This window comes from Cupressus sempervirens, chromosome 6, assembly GCF_028749045.1.
Source record: "Cupressus sempervirens isolate cs-2001-9-10 chromosome 6, ASM2874904v1, whole genome shotgun sequence".
Classification (NCBI taxonomy): Eukaryota; Viridiplantae; Streptophyta; class Pinopsida; order Cupressales; family Cupressaceae; genus Cupressus; species Cupressus sempervirens.
In genome coordinates, this window is record NC_143123.1 from 701977425 (window position 1) to 702000416 (window position 22992).

Genomic DNA, 22992 nt, shown 5'->3' on the forward strand with positions numbered 1-22992 from the left:
ACTGGTCAGTGGTATCTCAGAGAACGCAGGAGTCCTCACTTGGGATCCAAGCGGAGTACCCCTAGGTATTGCTTTTCATCGAGGAGCTAGGAGGAGAGTTTGGTTGTTATCATCTTAGGGTAGATATTGGTATATTATTGAGCTCTCATCTTCACTTGACAGTCGAGACTCACAAAGTCACTCATGGAGTGAGGCCTCATGCTGACAGAGGGATTTGGCACACAGAGCAACAACACATGGCAATTGGTGTCCCTTTATGGTGAGATTTGGGATCCTGGCATTTATTTATTTGACACATCGATTCCTATTGTACTGATTCACCATTCGGGATTTGGGATGGTGCATGCCAGGTTACATCGATTGAGGAGTAGAATCTCCTTCTCAAGGTGAGTATGGGATCCTGACATTTGGTTTCTACAGGTATGAGTGGATTGCTTGGGGGCAAGCAATCTTTGAGAAGGGAGGCTTTGTAATGTCCCCTTTTTCTGGGACATTATAATTCTGTATGCTGGCTCACTTCGCCTAGGTTTCAGGGGCAGAAAGGTTCTTTACAGGGTTCAGTTCGAGGTTTGCCCTAGGCTTTCCAGTTTCAAACCCATCGGAGCAGTTTTGGCAAGTTGTTCGAATACTTACTATTTTTAGTAAGTAAACAAAGCACAGTATTTTCGGTACCTCAGTGTTGGTTTGGAAGCGTCTCGCCGAGAGCTTTCCAACGAGCTCTTGCATGTGATTATCTGAGTTCATTTGGTCAGCTATTTTAATGCCTAATGATTATATGGTTTCCTGACTAAGTGACTATTAAAGTCATTTAACTTGTCACTTTATTTTTAAAAGTTACTATGTTCACTTAAGTGACTAAAGGACAAAAAAGGTGTTTTATCCTATATTGCTTAAAAGAGCGTGCATCACATTGGGAAAAGTAATAAAGGTACAACAGACTCCACATGGGAGGAGATATGAAGAATATAATATTCAAAAAAAATATTAATTTGGGAGCTGGAAACAATTGCTGATTATTTCTTCTAGGACGCAAACCCTTGAAGAAGCTTTGGAGGTTGGACGCAAACCTAGCCTTCTTACAAATTTTATCTATATTTGTCAATCTGACTGTTTTTACTATTTGTAAGATTGGATCAATTGGATATTTGCATGTTATTGTATTGCTATTGTATAATACAGTAACCTATTTGTTGGTTATTTGAGTTAACTCCTGATTTTAATGTGTACTTCTGAATATTGGAGGAAATAAATACACCTTTTCGTGGATTTTCTCGTATGCTTATCTGCTGGTTATGAACGATTAATGTTCTGAAATTTAGATTAAATATTGGTTTACTGTTCAGATTTTAAATCTACAAATATATATCATGGTTTTTGGTAAAATATCCAGAAAGGGATATTACACCCTGCAGGAAAACCCTGTTCTGACTTGTTCTACTGACAAGTCAAGCACTCTCTGACATGCTGTAATATATCATCCTTAAGCCCCTTCCACAAGAATCTCTCTTTGATCTGCCTGTAGGTTTTGAAAAATCCTGGGTGCCTTGCTGATGGTGCATCATGTATGGTGCGCATAATGCCCCCCTTCAGTTTAGATTCAGGTACTAGGTAGATTATGTTTTGTAATAAATAACATCATTCATTACCTTGTATTGCTTGTCTTGAAGTATACCATCCAAAATTTGACAAGCATGTGTATTTTTGGAATACTCCACTAATAACTGGGACCTCCAATCTGCTGAAATCTCTGAAATATCGTAACATGCTAGCATTGGAGGTCATTGGGAAAGAGCATCAGCAGCTATATTATTTCTCCCTTTGACATATTCAATGTCAAAATCGTAAGCCTGTATCTTACTAACTCATTTCTGCTGCCTTTCGTTCAATTCCTTCTGCCCTAGGAAGTAACGCAAACTGTTATGATCTCTCTTAATTGTAAATTTACTTCCCACCAAGTGCTTCCTAAATTTGGCTAAGGCGTGCATGATAGGTAGCATCTCCTTATCATAGGTGGAATATAACAACTCGCTGCCCCTAAGTTTCTTGCTCTCAAAAGCAATGGGATGACAATCCTGCATCAATATTGCCCCAATCCCGCTTCTCGAAGCATCACACTCTAAAACAAAGGGCCTAGAAAAATCAAGAAGTGCTAGCACTACACATGAGCTCATCACTTGTTTCAGCTTATCAAATGCTGCCTCAACATCCTCTGTCCAAATAAATGCCCCTTTCTGTGTTAAATCGGTAAGGGGAGCTGCTACTTGTGAAAAACCCTTGGCGAACCGTCGACAATAGGAACAGAGACCAAGGAAACCCCGTAACTCCGATACATCCTTTGGTGGTGGCCAATCCAGAATTGCCTGTATCTTCTCCTAATGCACCTTAACTCCGTCAACACCAATCACATGCCCCAAATAGAGAATCTTTGTTAGCCCAAATTCGCATTTGGATTCTTTTGCAAATAAGGACTACTCCATGAGGCTAAGGACCTCATCCAAATGTTGCAAATGTTCTTCCCAAGTCCTACTGAAAATTAAAATGTCATCAAAAAAAACTAGTACACTTTTCCTTAGCTGTTTCTTGAAAATATGGTTCATGCATGACTGGAAAGTGGCAAGTGCATTAGTGAGCCCAAATGGCATCACCAAAAACTCATAGTGTCCGTAGTGGCATCTGAAAGTTGTCTTGTGCACGTCCTCCTCACGAACTTGAATATGGCGGTATCCTGATCGAAGGTCTATCTTCGAGAAATAAACTGCCCCGTGAAGCTCATCCAATAACTCATCAATGCGGGGAATCGGATACCTGTTCTTGATGGTCCTGTTATTCAGTGCGCAGTAGTCTATACACATCCGAAGGGTGTCGTCCTTCTTAACCAACACCATCGAAGAGGCAAAGGGACTAGAACTGGGTCTAATATGTCCCGTATCCAAAAGCTCCTTTATCATCTTCTCTATTTCCTCCTTGTAATGCTTGGGGTGACAATAAGAGGTAGTAATAACGAGTTTGGCTCCCTCCTCAAGCTCAATAATATGCTCAAACCCTCTATCTGGTGGGATCCGAGGAGGTATATCCTCAAACAGTCTCCTGTGCTTATCTATAACTGTCTGAATGTCACATTGATATCACTGCCCTGGATACCGTGTCTCCGTTGAGGACATAAAACACTATGTGGCCCACTCTATATCATCATGTCTCAAAATGGCCTCCATCCTGTGCATTGTAATCAATCTGTGTCCACTATCTAGTATGGCTCTGAGGACTACCAATTGATCACCCTGTAAGAACTCCAACTGTATAGTCTCGTGATTAAAAGTGTACCTGCAGAGAGTTCTTAACCACTGTCTATCCAAAATGACATCCAACCCATCCAAGTCAACAATGTAGATATCAATCTCCAAAAGATAATCATCAAACTGTATCTGAAGACCAGCTACCTTCCCTATACACCCCAAAACTTCACCGCCTGCTACTTTCACCTCAAACTAGGGAATGTCAACTATCGGTAAACCCCTCCTAGATACCATCCATGTGCTGATGAAGTTATGTGAAGCTCCTATATCTAGAAGGCATACGATGCACTGCCCCTTAACCACGCCTTTCACTCTGAAAGGATGACATGCCAGATCACTAGAAAGAGTGGCTATGACTAGAGGTTGTTCCGTAATGTTCTTCTTCTTATCTTTTAGGGCTTGCTCTTCAATTTCTTCCTCCTCACTGTCCTCACCCTCTTCACCTTCCTGTTGGTCCTCTTCATCCTCGAAGAGAACCTCTACATAATGTATCTTGCCTTTCCCAAGGCATCTATGATCTGGACTCCACGGCTCCCTGTAGGTAAAGCACAATTTCTTCCTTCTAAGCTCATTCCGTGTTTCAAAATCCAACCTAGGAGTGGTTTTCTGCTGGTTTTTATTTCCTTGATTTGATGTAGATCCCCTGTAAGGTTTCTTCGGAGGTTGTCATATCGATGAGGGTGAATCCAAGTCATGAGCTATCTTGATTGTATCATCTAGAGTGTTTGGTTTAAGAACCTTAACCAAACCCCTAAATATATCTTGTAAGCCCTCTGTGAATAGCATCACTTTCCGCTGTTTTGTCATGTCTGGCACCATAACTGATATACGCTGAAACTCATCAATGTACTTATATAAATGATCCACTCTGACGTAACTGAGCCAAGTCCTTGTAATAGACTTCAACATCCTTCCTATCAAAGCGGGTGATCAGCTTAGAGCTGAAAATCTCATATGAAGCTATGAGTCCATGATTCTGTGAAATTAAACCATGATGCCACCAATCGTATGTGGCTCCCTCCAGGTGCATAGTCGCAAATCTGATGGCTTCCGCTTCAGCCGTGGGCTGAAGTGTCAAATAAGTATCTAGCTTGTGAACCCAAGCTCTAGCGGAAATCTGACCACTACCATCAAAAGTGGGGAGAGTAAGTTTGTTCATAACATATTTTAAGTCCCTGTTAGGTGCTCTCGATCTCCGGTCTTGCTGCTGCCTATCAGCCTCTCTTTTCTGATTTAAATACTGCACGAAGGTCAAATTTTGTTTAACTTCATCCAAAAACAAATCCCACTCATCAAATGTTGCCATAACATTATCTGGTAACAAATTTGGGGCTGCGGGTGGTACAACTTCCTCTTTTTCAACATTAAAAACTGAGATCAAAGGTCTGTCTGTGTTATGTGGGAGCTCTAGCTGCTCGGGGAGTTCCAGCTATACTTCCACCTCCATTATGATGACTACGAGCCCTTCTTTGGACTAGAAGCAACTAGTGCATAGTACCTGCTAACTGTTGAATAGCATTTGCAATGTTGTTTTATCCATCACTGATAGCTCGTAAAGTTTCTCGTACTTCCCTGTCTTGTTCATCTTCATTATGTGCCATTTGAATATTATTTTCTGGTTCAACCTATTCCAATTGATCAATCTGTTGAGTAATATCAGCTTGTCCACTTGTTTCCAAGGTTATTTCCTCATCAACCGAGAAACTATCTTCAACGTCAACGTGTACTGAGGAATCTACTTGTTCCGGCTGTAGGTGACTAAATTTATGCTGCCTTCTACTCATTCTTAGCTGTCATTTTAGGATGATAGTAGTCTGCAAAAATTTAATTGTTTCCCACAAGATGGCAGGTCTTGTAGCCTTGATACCACTAATATTCTATAACCCCTTTTCTTTCCTTTTTATCAGCAAGAACTGAATAACTGGGGTATAATTTTATCAGACAGTTCACAAAGCTTCTGAAGTAACCTTAAAATTGCTATACTGATCACTGATTTGTTAGATTAAAACAAACTATGGAATAATGCAAAGAGTCATTATGTCAAACAGTTGGGAGCAGACCACAGATTAATAACTAATAAGTGTCTTAACCAGCACTGGAAGTAATTTTATATCAGAACATAACAAACTAATACCACAGTACAAAAACGTTTCTCTCCAACCTTGAGTTTGAACGTGGCCACAAACTTAATATAATATTCAGCAATTAAAAACAATCGACCAGTTCATAAACAAACTCGAAATGGATTTTATGAGTAAGTCATAACAGACCTTTTGCTCGTGAGATTGCCGTAAGAGTCATGCATCCAAGTTCATTTTCCTTTTGAGACTGCTGTAATGTGTTACATTCAGTATTGTGGCGACAATAATGTTCACGACAATAATGTTCTCCAGGAGTGTTGTTGGTAAACCGACTGGCAGTGATTGTTAGATACCAAACCATGCCTTCACCACTATCTCTTCTGATATCATAAACTGCGGCAACTGGAAGAGTCGACTCACGTTTTTATCATGCTACACGATGCAAGTCAAGGAAGCTCTTTTCCCACACTCGGAATACCTTTTTCTTGCCGGTTGTGGTTACTGGGAAACTCTGCGCTAAAGTTTGCCCCTGTAATATGTTTACCGCATAGATTAATTAAGAATTACACACAGACAATGAACATGAACACGAATAGCGGAACTCTTCTTATTATTATTCGCATATGCCAAAACATTACATTATGCTTCAATGATAAGATCTTCTGAATACAATGCTTCCCGAAGGGGTTATAAATACTTTCCGAAGAACTTTCCCGAAGGAGTCCGTCGGTCACATACAACAAAAACCTTTCCGAAGGGACCCGTCGGCCACATAACAAGAACCTTTCCGAAGGGACCCGTCGGCTACATAACAAGAACCTTTCCGAAGGGACCCGTTGGCCGATACGCAATTTCTACCAACGACATCATCCCCCCCCAAAAAGAAAAGTCGTCTCCTAACGACTACAGAACAAAACTCAAACAACTAATACAACAATATTGATCTGCCACATCACTTTCACATTCATCCCGTTGCATCTATAGCCTTTGTTAACACAATACTGACTCCTCAAGTTGACCTTGATAAGCTTCCTCTGCTTCCTACTCCTCGGTACCTTGAGCCAAGTGTCGTTGCACTGCCTCCAACTGGATGATCAGCTCCTCCCGAGCTCTCTACGCATCCACCAAGACAGCCTCCCGGCCAACACCTACTCCTAGTGCCTCTGGTACACAAAAAGTCCATGCCTGCAGCAACTTCAACTCTTCTCAATTGGTCAGACTCCCACGACTGATATCCGCAACGACTGGGGGTCCAGGGGCAACGCCCCCGACGGGGTTGAGGGGCAGCGCCCCTCGTTGCCAAGACCAAATGAGACATTCTGAAACCCACACAAAATTGCACGGAACGCACCATTTCTGTCACCATTTCTGTCATTTTCTGCCGATTCTACACTCTTTCTGGCAATCGTTGGTTCTTCCTCTACCCTGTGGCATCATCTGTTACTCATTCTGAGCATTCTTGATTTGTCAACGTTCTTTTTTTTTTTTTAGAAAACCTCCTGTCACCCTTACACCATACATCCTACCACTATATCGACTCCTTATGCAATATCCTGTAACGTCCTCCAAAGTCTGAATGCAATAGAAGCCGCACGCCAAAACCCCACTCTTCAAAATCTGTAATCTTGCAATCCAAATCCGTACACATGATATGCTTGAAAAATCCGTACAATTACCTCGCATTCCAAATTATAATTTTCGTACGCTATCTTTACTTCCAAATTCTGTACGCCGTATAGCCAAAATCCGCAGTGTCAATGGCTTTCCTCAAAAATCCGTACAGCACATGTAGAAATCCGTATTGATCAAGCCCCTTAAAAATCCGTACAGTCACTATGCTAGAAATCCGTACCATAACTGTTGTTGAAAATCCGTACTGGGATACCGTATGGTGATTTCAATAAAGTCCATACGTTAACCTTCTCAAGCTATTAAAATCCGTACGGTGGTCCCAATGTTACAATATGCAGCTCTTTAAAAACCTTACACTGCTAAAAAAAACTATACTATACTCAAACCGTACACCAGCCTTCAGTTAAAATCCGTACATTGTATTAAAAACCATACTACAGCAAAATCGTACACCTTCAAATATGAAAAACCGTACAGTGCTACATTTTCCTTCAAATATGGAAGCCGTACGGTATTCTTCCCTTCAACTATGAAATCCGTACGGTACTGTTTTCTTCAAATATGGAAACCATACGGCACTTTTCCCTTCAAATATGAAACCGTATGGTACTTTTCTCTGAAAACCGTACAGTACTTTTCCTCTTTTTTTTTTTGGACAACTATGTACAATATTTACATATGTACAATACTTGCAGTCTTCTTCTCTCAGTTGTTCATCCATGGAGGTGCGTTACTTCTTTCATGGCAGACATTCAACTTTGACCTATTCACTGTGTTAGCAACTTCCTTTCCGTCTAGCGTCCATTGTTTTACTACTCCATTATCACCCATTTCTCGAATTTGATATGGTCCAACCCACTTAACTCTGAACTTGCTTGGGTTGATCTTATTCCGTCCATCATCCCTCAATGCCAACTGTCCTGGTTGAAACCTGCTACGCCTGTTCTGTGTCATCTCCATATCACCCAGTTTGTTCCCGAAGCTCCGTACCATGGACTCCGTCCGCTGCCTCTTCTGGCTATGAATAACACGTCCACTCCATACTATTGCAACTTTTATTAAACTCTTCCACTTTGTTTCCTGTGTGGACCGTATGATGTGTCTTCCTTGCCGCCGGTACCTTTCTGCTATATCTGTGGTTCGACGTAATACTTTCTTCCTGCGCAGTCGTACAGTAGAATCTTTCCTTCTTTTGGGTTCGTACTGTACGTTCTATCCTTCTGCTTCAGTCATATCCGCATTTCCTTCTTCAACTTCTCTGTGTTGCTTTGAACATTCATTTCCTCCGTTGGCTTCTCCATGTTTCTTCAAACATTCATTTCCTCCGTCGGCTTCTCTGTGTTCCTTCGGACATTCATTTCCTCCTTCGGCTTCTCTGTGTTCCTTCGGACATTCATTTCCTTCTTCTTTCTTACCTTCGTCGATCCTTAGCATATTACAACTTGGAAAGAGCTCGTAATCCTCTATCTGCCAGTGGTAAAGACCATTTACTGAATCCAGATCGTCATCTCCTTCCAATCATAGGACTCTCTCCTGATCTAGTTCCATATTTTGCCTCCTTTCATCCTCTTCTTCTTCGGAATCTGACGATAGAGCTTCTTCTCCAACCATCTGAGTGTGTAGATCGATGACATACTTCCGCCCTTTGCTTTCAAGTGATAAAGTATTTTTCTTCCAATCGTGTTTTGCCTTGGCTTGTATCAGCCACCCCCGGCCCAGAATGGCATCATATCCTCTCCGCCTTAGAGGAAGCACAACGAAGTCCAACAGGAATAGTTGTGTTCCAATTGTCGCTTGTTGCGCTATGAGTACTCCCAATGGCTTGATTCCATGTTGATCGGCTGTTAACAACTGGAAGGTAGGTGGCCACAACGTTGGTTGTCCCAACTTTTTCCAGGGGTCTTCAGGCAACACATTGACACCGGACCCTCCATCCACAATCGTTTCCGGCAATACAGTCCCGAGAATTCCCATTTCGACGACTGTCGGATGGCGTTCGGATGAGAGGGCTAACAACATTGGATCTTCTGCACTTGCGCCACTTTCCTTCTCCTTTTTGTCCGTTGTACTTGCTCCACTTTCCTGCTCCCTTCCATGCTCTCCTGGGAGTTTAGCAACGGGGACGATGTTTGTGAGTGCCGATTGGAGCTGAGGCATAGTAAGCAACAGATCATTTATCTTGATGGGTATCTCGGCTTGCAATATTTTTCGTACGATGTTCTGTTCTGCGTAGTTCCGTACGGAGGTACCAGGCGTGTCCTTCAGGTGTGCCATTTTTGCCTACGTTGCGCTCTGGATCTCTACCTGTGCTTCCTCCAGTCTTTTCTTTTCCTCCATCGGATCAGGGTATAGCTTTGCCTGCTTCCGAGTGATTGCTAGAACTTCTTTCTTGCCTGTCTCGACAGTAATCAAGTTTACTCTAGACTTCGGGCACTTAGCATCATCATGATCGCCAGGTCCACACCATCGGCATAGCAACTTCGATGTGTTCGCCATTGTGCACTCTCGGGCAAAGTGACCCCACAGATTGCATGCACGGCATTGAACTATCGGTCAGCCATTCGCATCATACAGGATTCGACTTCTTTCACCATTATTGTTGTTGCTGCTATTGTTGTTGTTTTGATCGTGTCGGTTGTTTCTATATCCGCCCGATGTGGCACCTTCCGTACTGGTGTTCCCGTTCCCTCCTGACGGGGATGCCTTCTGCGTGAGGAACACTTGCTGCGGTGTTCTTGTTTTCAGATTGAAAGGGCATTCCTTTACCGAGTGTCCCATAATCTGGTAGATCTCAAAAAATTGATCTTTCGGGCATGATCCCTTGGTATGGCCTTCTTTCTTGCTCTCTGTACACCATAGGTCATTGCCCTTAGTCTCCTTGCTCATGTTTTTGAACTCTTTCATCATCCGAAGCATGTCCTTCTGGAGGGCACGGACCTTCTTGTTGCTTCCCTCGTCATCGTCGCTGCTATCTTCTCCTGAAGGCTCATCGTCATCTGAATCTGATGAGTTGGTCTTCTTCTTCTTCTTTGTCTTCTTCTTCTTCTTTGTCTTCTTCAATGAACCATCTTTTTTGGAGTCCATCTGCCGATTTATTCTCCATTTTACTGATTAAGTCCTTCAACCTCCTAGCGAAGACCCGTACTGTTTCATTCTTCTTTTGTTTGGTATTGAATATCTCCGCTACAATTTCATTATCGTCGCGCAAAAGTTGAAATTCTGCAATGAACTCCTTAATGTTATCCCAACTGTCTAACTTTTGTGGATCAGTATCAGTAAACCAATCAATCGTAACACCCCGTAGGGTAGCGGGAAATTGTTGTATCCATTCATTTGTATCTGTTATGCCATTTTCCCTCCAGATGGTTTCACATGTTTTACAATGTCGAATGGGATCAGCTGCTTCATCACCATCAAATTTAGGCAACTTTTCCTTCGGACCTGCCATTATCACTGTATGTTGAGGGTTTTTTTGTGTACCTGTGCTGTTTTGCACTCCTGCGCTGTTTTGAGCACCCGCACTGTTTAGAGCTCCCATGCTATTTTGAACACTCGTGCTGTTCTGCACACCCGCGCTATTTCCAACACTCGCGCTGTTCTAAACACTCGCGCTGTTCTGCACACTCGCGCTGTTCTGCACACCCGCGCTGTTTTCTACACCCGCGCTGTTTTGCACACCCGCGCTGTTCCGCACACCTGCGCTGTTTTCTACACTCGCGCTGTTTTCGGCTTCCGCGCTGTTTTGGACTTTCGCGATGTTTGGTAAAGAAGAGGGTTCGTCAACCGAAGTTGTTCGTTTTAGAAGTATATCTCGGACGAAGAGGTCACTCCACGCTCATGCTCCTTCGGCACTCCGAGCTGTGCGAGTCGATCTCCTTCCGTCAGGATTCTCTTCCCGTGGCGTATGCAGGTTCAGAAACTCCTCCCTCGCTTCTTCCACCAAATCAAGCCGTTGTCGAGTCTCCTTCAACAATCCTTCTGCGCTCTTGTTTCCATCGGCAATCTTCTGAAATCTCCTTCGACACTCTATCTGCTGAGCCAAAATTAAATTTTCGTGCACAACGCGTATGTCATCTTTTTCCTTCAACTTACTCTTATCTTTGTTCAACTGATTCGGCATTTAATTCATATCCGCCTACCTGCGTACCAGGTCCATCGGGCAATGGCACCAAATGTTTACTGCATAGATTAATTAAGAATTACACATAGACAATGAACACGAACACGAACAGCAAAACTCTTCTTATTATTATTCGCATATGCCAGAACATTACATTATGCTTCAATGATAAGATCTCCTGAATACAATGCTTCCCGAAGGGGTTATAAATACTTTTCGAAGAACTTTCCCGAAGGAGTCCGTCGGCCACATACAACATGTCGCTACATAACAAAAACCTTTCCGAAGGGACCCGTCGGCTACATAACAAGAACCTTTCCGAAGGGACCCGTCGGTCGATACACAATTTCCTTTCTGAAGGGACCCGTCGGCCGATACACAATTTCTACCGACGACATAATAATGCCATGGCTCACGTTTGTTGGTCTCCAACTACGGTAGATCATACTTCCTTCCAATACGTGAATGGTGAAACCCGACCCAAGAAAGAACTCAGCTAGTAAGTATAATGCAATGCATTTCTAGTTAGCTACTGTCTTAGTCGTATGACACTATCCGGGTGCTAGTTTTATCAACCAAGCCACCCTACAAATAATCACTTGTATATAACTATTCCTTCCAGATATATATAAAACAACTGTACTTACTTATTTGCCTGGTTTGTTTTCTCATGCCATTGCTGACTTCTGCCCACACCAAAGTAATCTGAAATATGGAGGAAGATTGGGGCTATGTCCAACTCCCTTAGTGTTTCTAGACTTTGAGGGATTTCGTCCTCAATGTCTCAAAACAGTCACATTAAAGCAACCAAAACTCAGAGGATTTTAGTTCATAAATTCTTGTGTATGTTGTTAATCCCAATGCACGCTCTCCTTTATAGCCTCAAAGTGAGGGAAAACACAAGGAGCAAGGAATGTGGGATCAAAACTTCATTTTCATCCTGTAGTCACTTAAAGTCATTTTATAAAGTAAATAACTTTATAACATTAAAATGAGTTAATTCCACTCACTTTAATAAAGTTTGAAGTAAATTAAATTAAACTCCTGTTGCGATTGGTAGGCATCCTGTTAAATAATGTTATTAATCTATCCGGATGTGGAGATAGATTAAATTGGCGCCCAACTATCTAGTGTTGAGAAGGGCACATGACACAAGAACTTGACAAGAATGCTTTGCTCTTTCCCACATTCTAGTACACCTATACTCGGCCACATGCAAGTGCTCTACACCACCACTATCATCCTGCACTCCTCCTTCAAGTCTTAGGCATGGCCACGCCTATTCTTGGTTATTCTATTATAGATAGGATTTGTAAGTAGTGCAAGTTCTCGAATATTTAGGCAACCTTGTTCTCATGGTTTCGCTTTTTATTTCAGTCATCATGTATAGAGTGTACTTACAAGCTACTCTGCATGGATTTGTTCTCCGAGTCTTATTCATCTAACACTACTTGTACAGATGGATTGTTTTTTACTTTGTCAGGGAGTGGTAGGTTTTTTGCGAGTTCCTCCCACTCACGCCATGTACGTCGTATTGTGGGTTCCTCACTAGATGGTTTTCGTCTCTCTCAACTCCTGCTTTGGATGATATTTCGACTTTTACTTTGTGGTTGACTCTAAGATTCTTTGACAATTCTCTATAATCGCCATCATATTTCACTTTCTTTCTTGATTCAGAGATATCTTCTTACTGATCCTTCTCCCTCTTCTTGAGTGTGCACAATATGTCTTTTGTATTTTCTTAGCACAAGAATTAATTGCTGGAGGTGCAGTGTTTCCTTGTCTCACGCTCTTCCTCCGCCCTTCAAATGTGCATGTTTTTGGATAAAACTTGGTGGTTGATTGTGATTACCGAGAACTTTGTGTTATTGCAAGCTTTACTATAAATTAATTCTAACCATTAAAGCAAATCTACATGGAATGTATTAGCTGAAGTGACAGTACCTTTGAAAATTATAGATTTTTTTTATGAATCAGCATTCAAATACATTCAAGCAGAACCTGCATAGGAGAATGTTTTACAAAATTCTTCACAAAGTCTGAAAAAAGTAATTTTAGAACTCTAGGGTTTTAGAGTCATGATCGACCTGCTCCATAACAGCTTTACTGTATCCAATGGAGCCCCAGAAAAAGGTTGAGAATTTTGTTGAAACTAAGAAAAAAATCACTTTCAAAGTTAACAGCTATTCATAATGAATGAAGGAAAGGCATATATGTTCATGCCCCTAGGATATTTTGTTTATGGATATTAGAAAAGAATTCCTCAATATGAAATTTCAGCATGAAAATAGAGACAGCTATATGTGAGGTGAAATCTTTTCAGTTCCTGTTTTAGATTAATAATGTCTGAAATCAATAGAAGCATCAAGATGATTCAAGATTCGCACAATTTTGCAAATGAGCTGATCCATGCCAACCAGGGAATACTGTATTTTCAACCTATGCAACTCCAGGGGTGCTTTAGAATGCATCATGTCTATTAGCTTTGTGTACGAGATAGAGGCTGATGCTTTGAGGAATTGAATCTGCATCTATGTTACCAGAAACAAGAAACGAGAAACTTAACCGCAATGTAAAAGTGACAATAAACGAAAATTTGAAAGGTTGCGTAAAAGAAACGTATGTATATATATAACCAAGCTAATTTATTTCTTACAAATTAATTCTTAATTCTATCTTAAATTGTATTAATAAATTACTCGTTCAACTGCATAAAAAACTAATAGTTGACTGTTACTAAAGTAATTCTCTAGATTTTATAAAATCTAAAAAACTTTAAAAAGAAAATTAATAACACTCTATGTTTCCAAATATTAACAAAATTAGAACTACTACTTCATTAACAAGACTGAAAGAGTTACTTCATTTACATACTAAAACTAAAACCATTAAAACTAGTTTAACAAAACTAAAACTACTACTTTACTGCCTGTTACATTCCCAATGCACCCCACAGAAATTATTAATAGTTTTTGAATTTATAACCGTATTCCCACACAGAAACGGCCGTTGCATGATGGGAAACCCATTTCACATGTCGCAACATGAAACGGGGCTTCCCCGTCACGTTTCTGGCAACTATGATCTGCATGCTTGCTTGTTTGTTTTATAATGGTACAATAGAGATTCAGCATAATTACATGTATATGCATTGATTATTGATTGTTAAGAAAGGCAATTTCTATCTGTTATCTATATTTCCAGCATAATTCTGTAATGTGCAATTTTCTGGATTTTATTCCTTGAAAAATATTCAGTCCTCCATCTGAAGAATCTGTATATATATTTATTCTAGGTGTCCTCAGACATGTAGTAGTATGATTTTTTGACATTATGAGTGATTTGTTATAATAAATCATTTCCTTCCTTGGATATGTAATTAATTTATGCATGTTAGGAGCTTTGAATTGTAGGGCCATTTTCATTCTAAATATTAGCACGTATATACTCGAGAATAATGTTGTCTAAGGTGACCTTGCAAAACAATGTGTAGAGCAGACCATCTCTGAAGAATATTGTGACTGTTCTGCCTGGAAATGCATTTGATTTTTGATATGTTTTCTCAATGCTCAAGCATGTTTCGGATGCAGGACATTCTTAAAAAGAACAATTACTTGGAAGGATTAACCCAGCTCAAGGCGGAACTCAGTATGCGGCATTCTTGGAATACATTTGTTCCATAAAGGCAATGGAAATGAGAACTCAGCCGGCAGCATTCTTGGAATACATTTGTTCCATAAGGCTTCATGGAAATGAGTTTGTAAATCCTTAGATCATTTGTGAATTAGAATGATAATGGAAAGGTAATTTCTGTTATTTGTTTCTTATGATATTATTCTCAGGAAGACCTGTAACGATGTAACTTCCTTGCAGCATTGTATCATGTATTTTGGGTGTATATTCTTTGAGACCAAAAAATTAACATTATATTGACAAATCTAACCTAAAAGGAAGCGAAAGTAACACTTTTCTTTCTGTAAAGCTCACCATAAAACTTTAATCCAGCTTTCTTATCAAAGGCCTTTCTATGAAAGGCAACTAACATGTATTTGTTGGAAAGATTTGTCTGTTCCAATTGCAATGAACATTGTATGCTTCAAACATTTCAGATGATTGAAATCTAATATAGATATGAGTGTATAAATGTGGGGCAATTGATTCAAGTTTCTAATTTCATTTTATATTAACTATTTTCTTTAATGTTATATCAATTAAATTTATTATTTATTTTGTAATATGATACAAAATAAATATAAATTTCAAGTATGGGTAAGATTTAGGGTTTTAAAGACACAAGAATGGTCACTTAAACTAGGCATACAACAAACAATTAAAGCAAGAATCAAATGACAAGGGTGAGGTCATGGTGTGGACAAAAGTTAGATTTTGAGCTGAGAAAAAACACAATGGAACTGTTGGTAAAATTTGTTCACTTAATTTGCAAGTATCTGGCTCAATAATGGTTGTTAATACCACTTGCTCCTGACATCACAATTATTAGGCCCTTCAACAATAGTGGAAACTTGAGCATGAAAGATTTGGAAATATTGTTCATTGGTCATTTTAGGCTCCCTCCCCTGCTTTGTTCCCCAGTAATATTCTCGTTCCAAACCAAACCCCAAGGCCCTACCCCCCACATAGTGGCATTCCAATGGGATTCATTTCCAACGTTCCTCTGCTTTACACATCTCCTAATTTTTTCATCCGATGCCTCCCAAGTCATTTTGTTTTTTGGTAAAAGGCCAAATCAAACCGAGAGAGGAAGACCCTTTCTTAGGAATTTTTAGAAGGAAGCACAAACGTGTAGATAAAGCTTAACTAATTCCTAGGTAACAAAAAATATGGATGCTTCTATTAACCCTTGTATTTGAGAAATCCAATGGATATGGAGTCCCAAATGGTAGCTTATAGCTTTCTCTCTATGTCATGTAAGAATCAATTAAGAGATTACAATGGTGGCTCTCAAATGAACCCAATAAGTAAGACCCTTGCAAGGTGCACAATAGGATGGAAGGTTCAAAAGATATGAAACAATGAGTATGCTAGTTTTCAAGATCTCCATGATGATATGCAAATGCAAAACTAACCTAATGATATGCAAGAGATGCAAGAGTGCAAGTAAAGTAAAACTAAGCTAACAAGATAAAATATTACTATCCGTCCTAATTAAGCTAGATACAAGAAAGTAATGCAAGTCCTCAAGAAGAAAATGGCAAAGTGGCAACATAAAAATGGCTCAAGCAAAGATGGGATTAAAGAGTGAGGAGAGTACCTCCTTTTAAAGTGATTAGGAAATGAGTGCACACTCAAGAGTAAGAGGCAAAAGAATGAGCAATTGTGGAGATTGATTCTTGGTTGATCCATGTGCTCATGTATAAAGAGGCAAAAGGAGTGGTTGAGATAAAGAGGCAAAACAATGAGTGGTTGAGATAAAGAGGCAAAAAGTCTTTTGAAAAATCAAAAGATTCTACTCATTGGAAATTGCACTTTTAAGTGATGGGATTTTCTACTTATTTATCTAGTTATTTATTTACTTATAGAAAAGTGATTTCATGTGCGCAGGGGACATGCTCTTTTAATTAAATAAACTAAGGATAAAGTGGTCAGACTTTAGGATATAATCAAATAAATAATTATGTGATGATTTGATCAAGGATTATCGATTAAATAATTACATAAAATTAAATTTAGTGTATAATAATGGTCTAGTATATAGGTTAAAAATACTCAAAAGGGGGGCTTGTGATTTACTAGACCAAAATTGGGTGATTACAATTCTAATGCTAGAGATTGATTAATCATTACACAAGATTGATAATATAGAGCTCAAAACATTTCCTATCATCAGAAGAACAAAAAAATGGCTTAATGAAAACAAGTCTCATAAGTATCAATCTTGGGAGCTAAGGTCTATGAAGATTTCTAAAGGGAAAAAATCTCATGCAAAAATTGTTGATAAAAGTGTTTGCATTTGTGGCATAGGTGAACTAAAAATTAAAGTAAAAAACTCAGTTCCTAAAAGGAAACCCATCAGTCCTTGAGCCATTGCTTCCCTTATTAGAGTTACTAGGTCGAGAATAAAAAAGGAAGGAAATGGAACCACGAATAGGGTTGGTTGACTTTGATTTGGGCGAGGAAGAAAATAAGAAAATTGCAGAGGATGAAGACGAATCTTCTAAGTTGGGAATGGATTACCAATCATGGGTCACCATAGATTTGGATGATACCACAAACTTCACTCAAGCCCTAAGTATGATGAATCCTACATCCAAGCAACCTACTCCAATAAACAAACTTGATTTTGCCCCAAAATTGTTAGAAGCTTCTATGAAAAAGTAGAGGAAATCCATCCCCATTTTCCTACGTCTAGATGACATGGTGAGTAAGCATCTATAAATGAGACCTAAGTCTAATAAGTTCAAGACCGCCTCTAAAATGGTTGTAGATTATTAGATTGGTGGGTGGGTTTTAGAGATAGCCAAGCCCTTGAAAAATAAAGCAGTTCAAGAACCCATTGTAGGGGATTTCAAGTTGGAAAAGGTAGATATTGAAGTGGTAGATAAGAAGATGGATTACTATCTTTTTAAAGCTTTTGCAAAAAGAGGTATTGAATTGCTCATGGAAAGATGAGGAAGATGAGAGGGAACTCAAAAAAATGTTGAAGGCAATGGAAGAATACATTGACACCATATTAGGTCCTAGCCCACAACCATTAACTCGATTTACTCAATCATTTGACCCAAAATCACCTACCAGTCAAAAGTTACTAGACTAGGTGAAGAATAGAAAAATGATTGTAGGAGTGTTAAATAATGGCTAGAAAATAGCATCCAACAAGGAAAAAATTATGTCTACAAAGAATTGAGAGCTACTAGTTGGAAATTGGAGAGTTGACTTCTAGTGTGGGAGAAAGAAGAAAATAAATGAACTATTGTTGAATCACATGCAAGAAATACAAAGGTATGATGTGGTAATGTTTCTGGTTGAGAAGCCTTGAAATTGTTTAGATGAGAATGTGCTTGACACGTGCAAAAATAATTGTGAAAATTAACACTATTTGAGTCCCTGATTATTAATCTCCTATCTTAAATTATTATTAAACTATTGAAAATAAATTCACAACTTATATTGAAAAATAACACAACTGCAACTCCATCAATAAAATATAGAAAGAAATTCACAGCACAATGAACACAATATTTTTGGACAAATTGTCACTTGAAAAAACCCCTAAGGGAAAACCAGTTTTGTAGATGAAAAATACATTAACTAAAGCAAATCAAGAGATACAAAATTCCTTGCCTCTCATTGACAGAATTTAAACATTCTCCTATTTTCTCCCACTGATATTCCCCACTGCTATCCCCAACGCTATCACTATGCCATTGCTAACATTGCAAGACTGTTTGCTATCACTACCAACTCATTTGCTAACATTGCAAATGCTTCTACAAACTTGTGTTCTCCAAATACCTCCCTTGACCCCCTTTTATACTACCTAACCAAGAGGTTTCTAGTTGCTTCTTGATTAAAGACAACCTAGCCAAGAAGTTTTTAGTTGCTTCTTGATTAAAACAACATAACAAATAGGTTACTAGTTGCTTCTAGAAGGAGTCAATTAATTAACAAATATTTGTCTCAACTCTAACCCATTAGTTAGTAAAATAGTTATTTGCTAATTAATCGCATATGGATGAACAGTTGTCCAAGCTACCTAAACTAACAATAATGTGGAATGGAGGAACTCAATTGTGAAATAGGGGGAAACCAAGTACAATAGACTCAAAAGTGAATTGATAGAACTCACTCAAGTTCCTCTTGAGGAGTTGAGATGTAACCATGGTCTATATATTTCAAAAATGGAGAAGTGGATAAAGATGAGAATTCTACACTCTAGAATCTGAAAGAAAAGGTTGAAAAGGTGAAGGAAGCCAAAATGATAGCAACATAAGACATCTCAAAATTGGTACATATAGAGGCTTTTTTGTATGTGTTCAAAGCATTTACCTACTCGTACGACAAGGATCAAAGAAATCAAACACAAAAGGGATGTGTGGAGACTGAGGATGACACACATTAACATCCTTGATTTTTAGGTGATCTAGGGATTTGTTGGACTTCACAAGGAATGAAAGCATGCTCATAATTCTTTTACTCGACCTGCAATAGTCAGATTTGTTGCTTAGCCAGTTGCCTCTTAGGGATAGATTAGAAATGGATAGTTTTTGGAATTCAAGCAGTTAGGCAGAAGATAGTAATCTTTGGGACAATTTTAATTATTTTCAATTTCTCATCGGACTTGAATTAATCTTAACTCATAAGTTTAACAAACTATGGTTATGTAAAACTATATAATGTTTATCATAAGATTGATAGAGGTTCTAATTTCTGGATTTACTAGAATAGAAGAACATTACATGGCATACTAAATTTTGAATGAATCTATGAATGAAAATTTAATGGTAATTTTGATTGTTCTTTAAAATTTATCTGTTTGAGAAATTGATGATGTGGAAATTGATCAAATCTATCATTTTTTAGTATACATTCATTTTTGTTTTAGCATATTTGTTGGAACATGATTTAGTTGTTCAAGATCTATTTCATTTTTTGTTGAGTATTTGTGAATCCAATAGTAATGTGGTTTATTGTATGAATGTGTTTATCTAATGAATATTAAAGCCATTCATTCTTTAAAGTGTATGTAAGTTTAGTATAATTTTAGATTCATTGAAGATTATTGTGAGGGAGTTGTGCCTTGTCAAAATTTAGAGGGAAAATCTATCAAAGGTTTCCTTGTTGATTATAAGATTTGTTCTTCAGAAAAAAGAGACATAGAGTCATAAACTTGTTTATTGTCAAGGACAGTCTATTACCCAACAAACTATAAATTTGGTTTGCATTGTGTTGATAAATATGCTTGTTTTATCTGTTTCTCTTGAAAAATGTGGAACTTTTATGGCCTTCTTATTTGGATATGTTTCATCTATTTCCAAACTGTATGTTTGTGTTGACATACATGATATCTCTCTTTGTGAATGTTTATTTCCTTGCAAATTCTTATTAAATATTACCCTTCATGTTGACTTGGAAGTCGGTAATTCAAGAATTATGTAAATTTAGGTATTTCTATACAAATATAGTGCATTCATAAGAAGAAAGAGAATATATTTTTATCTTTGTGCATCACTCTTTCTTTATTTTATTCTATTTCTCTAAAAGTTAATATATTAAGCTAGAAGTAGTTTCAAGTGTTGGGTTGGTTCAGCACTACACCCAAATTAGAAAGGAAGTCGACCTCCTCTAGAGATTCAATCTCATACACACAAGACCCACACTTGGAGTTGCACTAAATAATTCATAGGGATTTTTAAGGGATATATATCAATCAAGGATCCAAAGTTTTGTGTTAACAATTTTTTGGTACCCCTGATGGGAGAAAATTTCAATAAGATACAAGAAGACTCATCTCATCCTTCAAGAGTCTCACATTCAACCACTTGGGTACTCTATCTCTACATTTTGGTTCATCAACAACATTGTTGTTATTCATGCAAATAATTTAAACAAGGGCATCATTTAGTGGCAATTTCCAATATATCAAACTCTCATTTTTAGTCTCTAGAAAAAAAGGAGAAGTAAACTCTCTTTATTACTAGTAAGGGGTATAGAAGCATTTTCTTCATCCCCTAAATCTCTTTCTACTCCTCCAATTAACTGAACATTGCACCCTAGGGTTCTATTCACTTATATAAATAGACCATTATCTCACATGGTAGACCCTAGGAATCAATTTTTTCTACCTTTAATAGTGGATGCCCCCTCATATTAACCAAAAAGACATGATATACCAATGGGTGCATTACTTTTTTAATAGATTTTGCTAGCGAAACTTTCATTTCCAATGTATAACACATCCATGAAGTTTTAAATGTTTACAATATTCATGGCATTATAGAGGATGATGTTATCAAAATTTTGGTCTTAGGTAAATAGTTGTGAAAACATTTTGAAGATAAAAGTTATTTTTTAGCACTTTTAGAACAATTGACTAGGATCAAAATATTACCCAATTAGTTCATGACATATTTCAATTGTAGATTTTAGAAAACATGGCATAGATTTCCTACTTCATTGAAACCCTCTACTAGTAATTCTTTCCTTCATTATATTATTGCCTTTAACATTGATATATTTAATACATTACATATATTAGGTGGAGATTTGCATGTCATTTGCATATGAAATTTCTATAAAATCTTAATATTGTTTGAAACAAGTAATGAAACTAGCTCCCGTGCTTTTGTTTTCAAATATGCTTATTGATCCCCTAGTTCACGACTCGTGTTGATCAACAAGGGGCAGTTCTGGAAGTGTTGTAGTGGTGGGATGGGGTGTGCACTATAAAACAACAGCTAGCATTTCGAAAGTCATCTCTTTATGGTTGGTGTTTGGAGAAAAGGGAGCAAGACCACCTTTAATCAAAATAACCTAAGATAAGGGAAGGAAAAATGCCAAATCAAAGAGTTTTTTTCTCATGTTTGGAATTTTTCAAGTGCTATCTGTAGGGACACTGACTTATGATCAAAACTGTGTTCCATTATTCACTCTCAACATGGTGCACCACATTCCCTTCGTTATTGGTAGGAGAATGAGAAGACAAAGTCCTAGACATAGGACTCACACATTTATATTGTTAGTGAATAGTTTTTCCCTTTTTACTGATATGTATTCTGATTGCAAGAAAAACTACTCCACAACAAATGAGTTCTACAATATAATTCTCTGTGTTTAGAGGCACAACTCACTCCAAAATAAATCCAACAATGAGTTCCTTTATTTTAAAAGAGTGAAAAGAAATATGCTTCTTTAACCAGAAAGAACTAAAGGCATTCAAAACACTTTTCCACAAACATGTAAAAGCATTGCTAAAAGGAGGATAATTTCACAAATAAGTCGCAAGACTTATAGAATTAAGAACCACATAAGCCGATCATTTTATTGAACATAACAAACTCAAATGTCATCTACAAAAGTAACAAGAAATTGATACCAAAACCAAGATTACATTCCATATGAAGATTTTAAGCAAGTGATAACAATACATGAGGAACCAACAGATTCGTCATCATCTTATATTAATTCATATGAAGATGACACCATCAAAAGTATTTTCTTTGATAAAGTCTTAAGACTAACTATCTCCAAAATATGCCCAGAGTATCAACCCCAAAATTATTAGTTAAAATAATATAAATAACCATGCAGCACCTTAGAGTAGTTTGTAAAACTAACTCCAAAAAAGAGTTATTACTTGCTATAGTCTTAAACTAAACAACTTGGAAATGGTTTAATAAGAAAGAAACAACTATTGGCCAGAGGCCTCTAGACTTAATCTAATGGCCAGTTGTGATGGTCGGATCAACTCAATGTCCTTGGTATGTAGGGAAATTTCCACTTGCTTCTTTTCGTTCTTTGTAGGCTACTTCAAAATTGATTATCTCCCTTTGTTAGGGTACTCCTAGTTGCTCTGTTCTCAATTGCCATATGGTGATCACCTTGCGAGCATGCTCTAGCTTTTAATATTGAACCATCAGATGATTATAATGGAATCTTCTCAAGCCATAATAGAAAAGTTCGTGACTAAGACTTCTTTAACTTATTTCATGGCCTTCAATTTATTCTAGGAGGCAGAACATATATCCTTCAAATCTTTATTTGGTTTATCGTCATTTCCCATGATTTTGACATCGATACAATTGGCCATTGTCTAAGATTTGCTTTAGACATTCCAACTCTTTCACCAACTCTAAACACTCATCCAATCACTATTCAATCACCATATTTCTCCACTTTAGATTAGTCC

The 22992-nt window shown here is 38.1% G+C and overlaps 1 protein-coding gene across 7 annotated transcripts in view; it reads left to right on the plus strand.

Moving 5' to 3' along the window:
• Positions 1 to 15270, plus strand: part of LOC149554205 (DEAD/DEAH box RNA helicase family protein) — a 315874-nt gene extending 300604 nt beyond the window's left edge. For all 7 annotated transcript variants that reach the window (XM_089789445.1, XM_089789449.1, XM_089789446.1 and 4 more), the window contains one exon: positions 14717 to 15270. In XM_089789445.1, the coding sequence (XP_089645571.1) occupies positions 14717 to 14809 (93 nt within the window). In that variant the 3' untranslated portion in view covers positions 14810 to 15270. The remainder of the gene's footprint in view (positions 1 to 14716) is intronic.
• The last annotated feature ends 7722 nt before the right edge of the window (positions 15271 to 22992 follow it).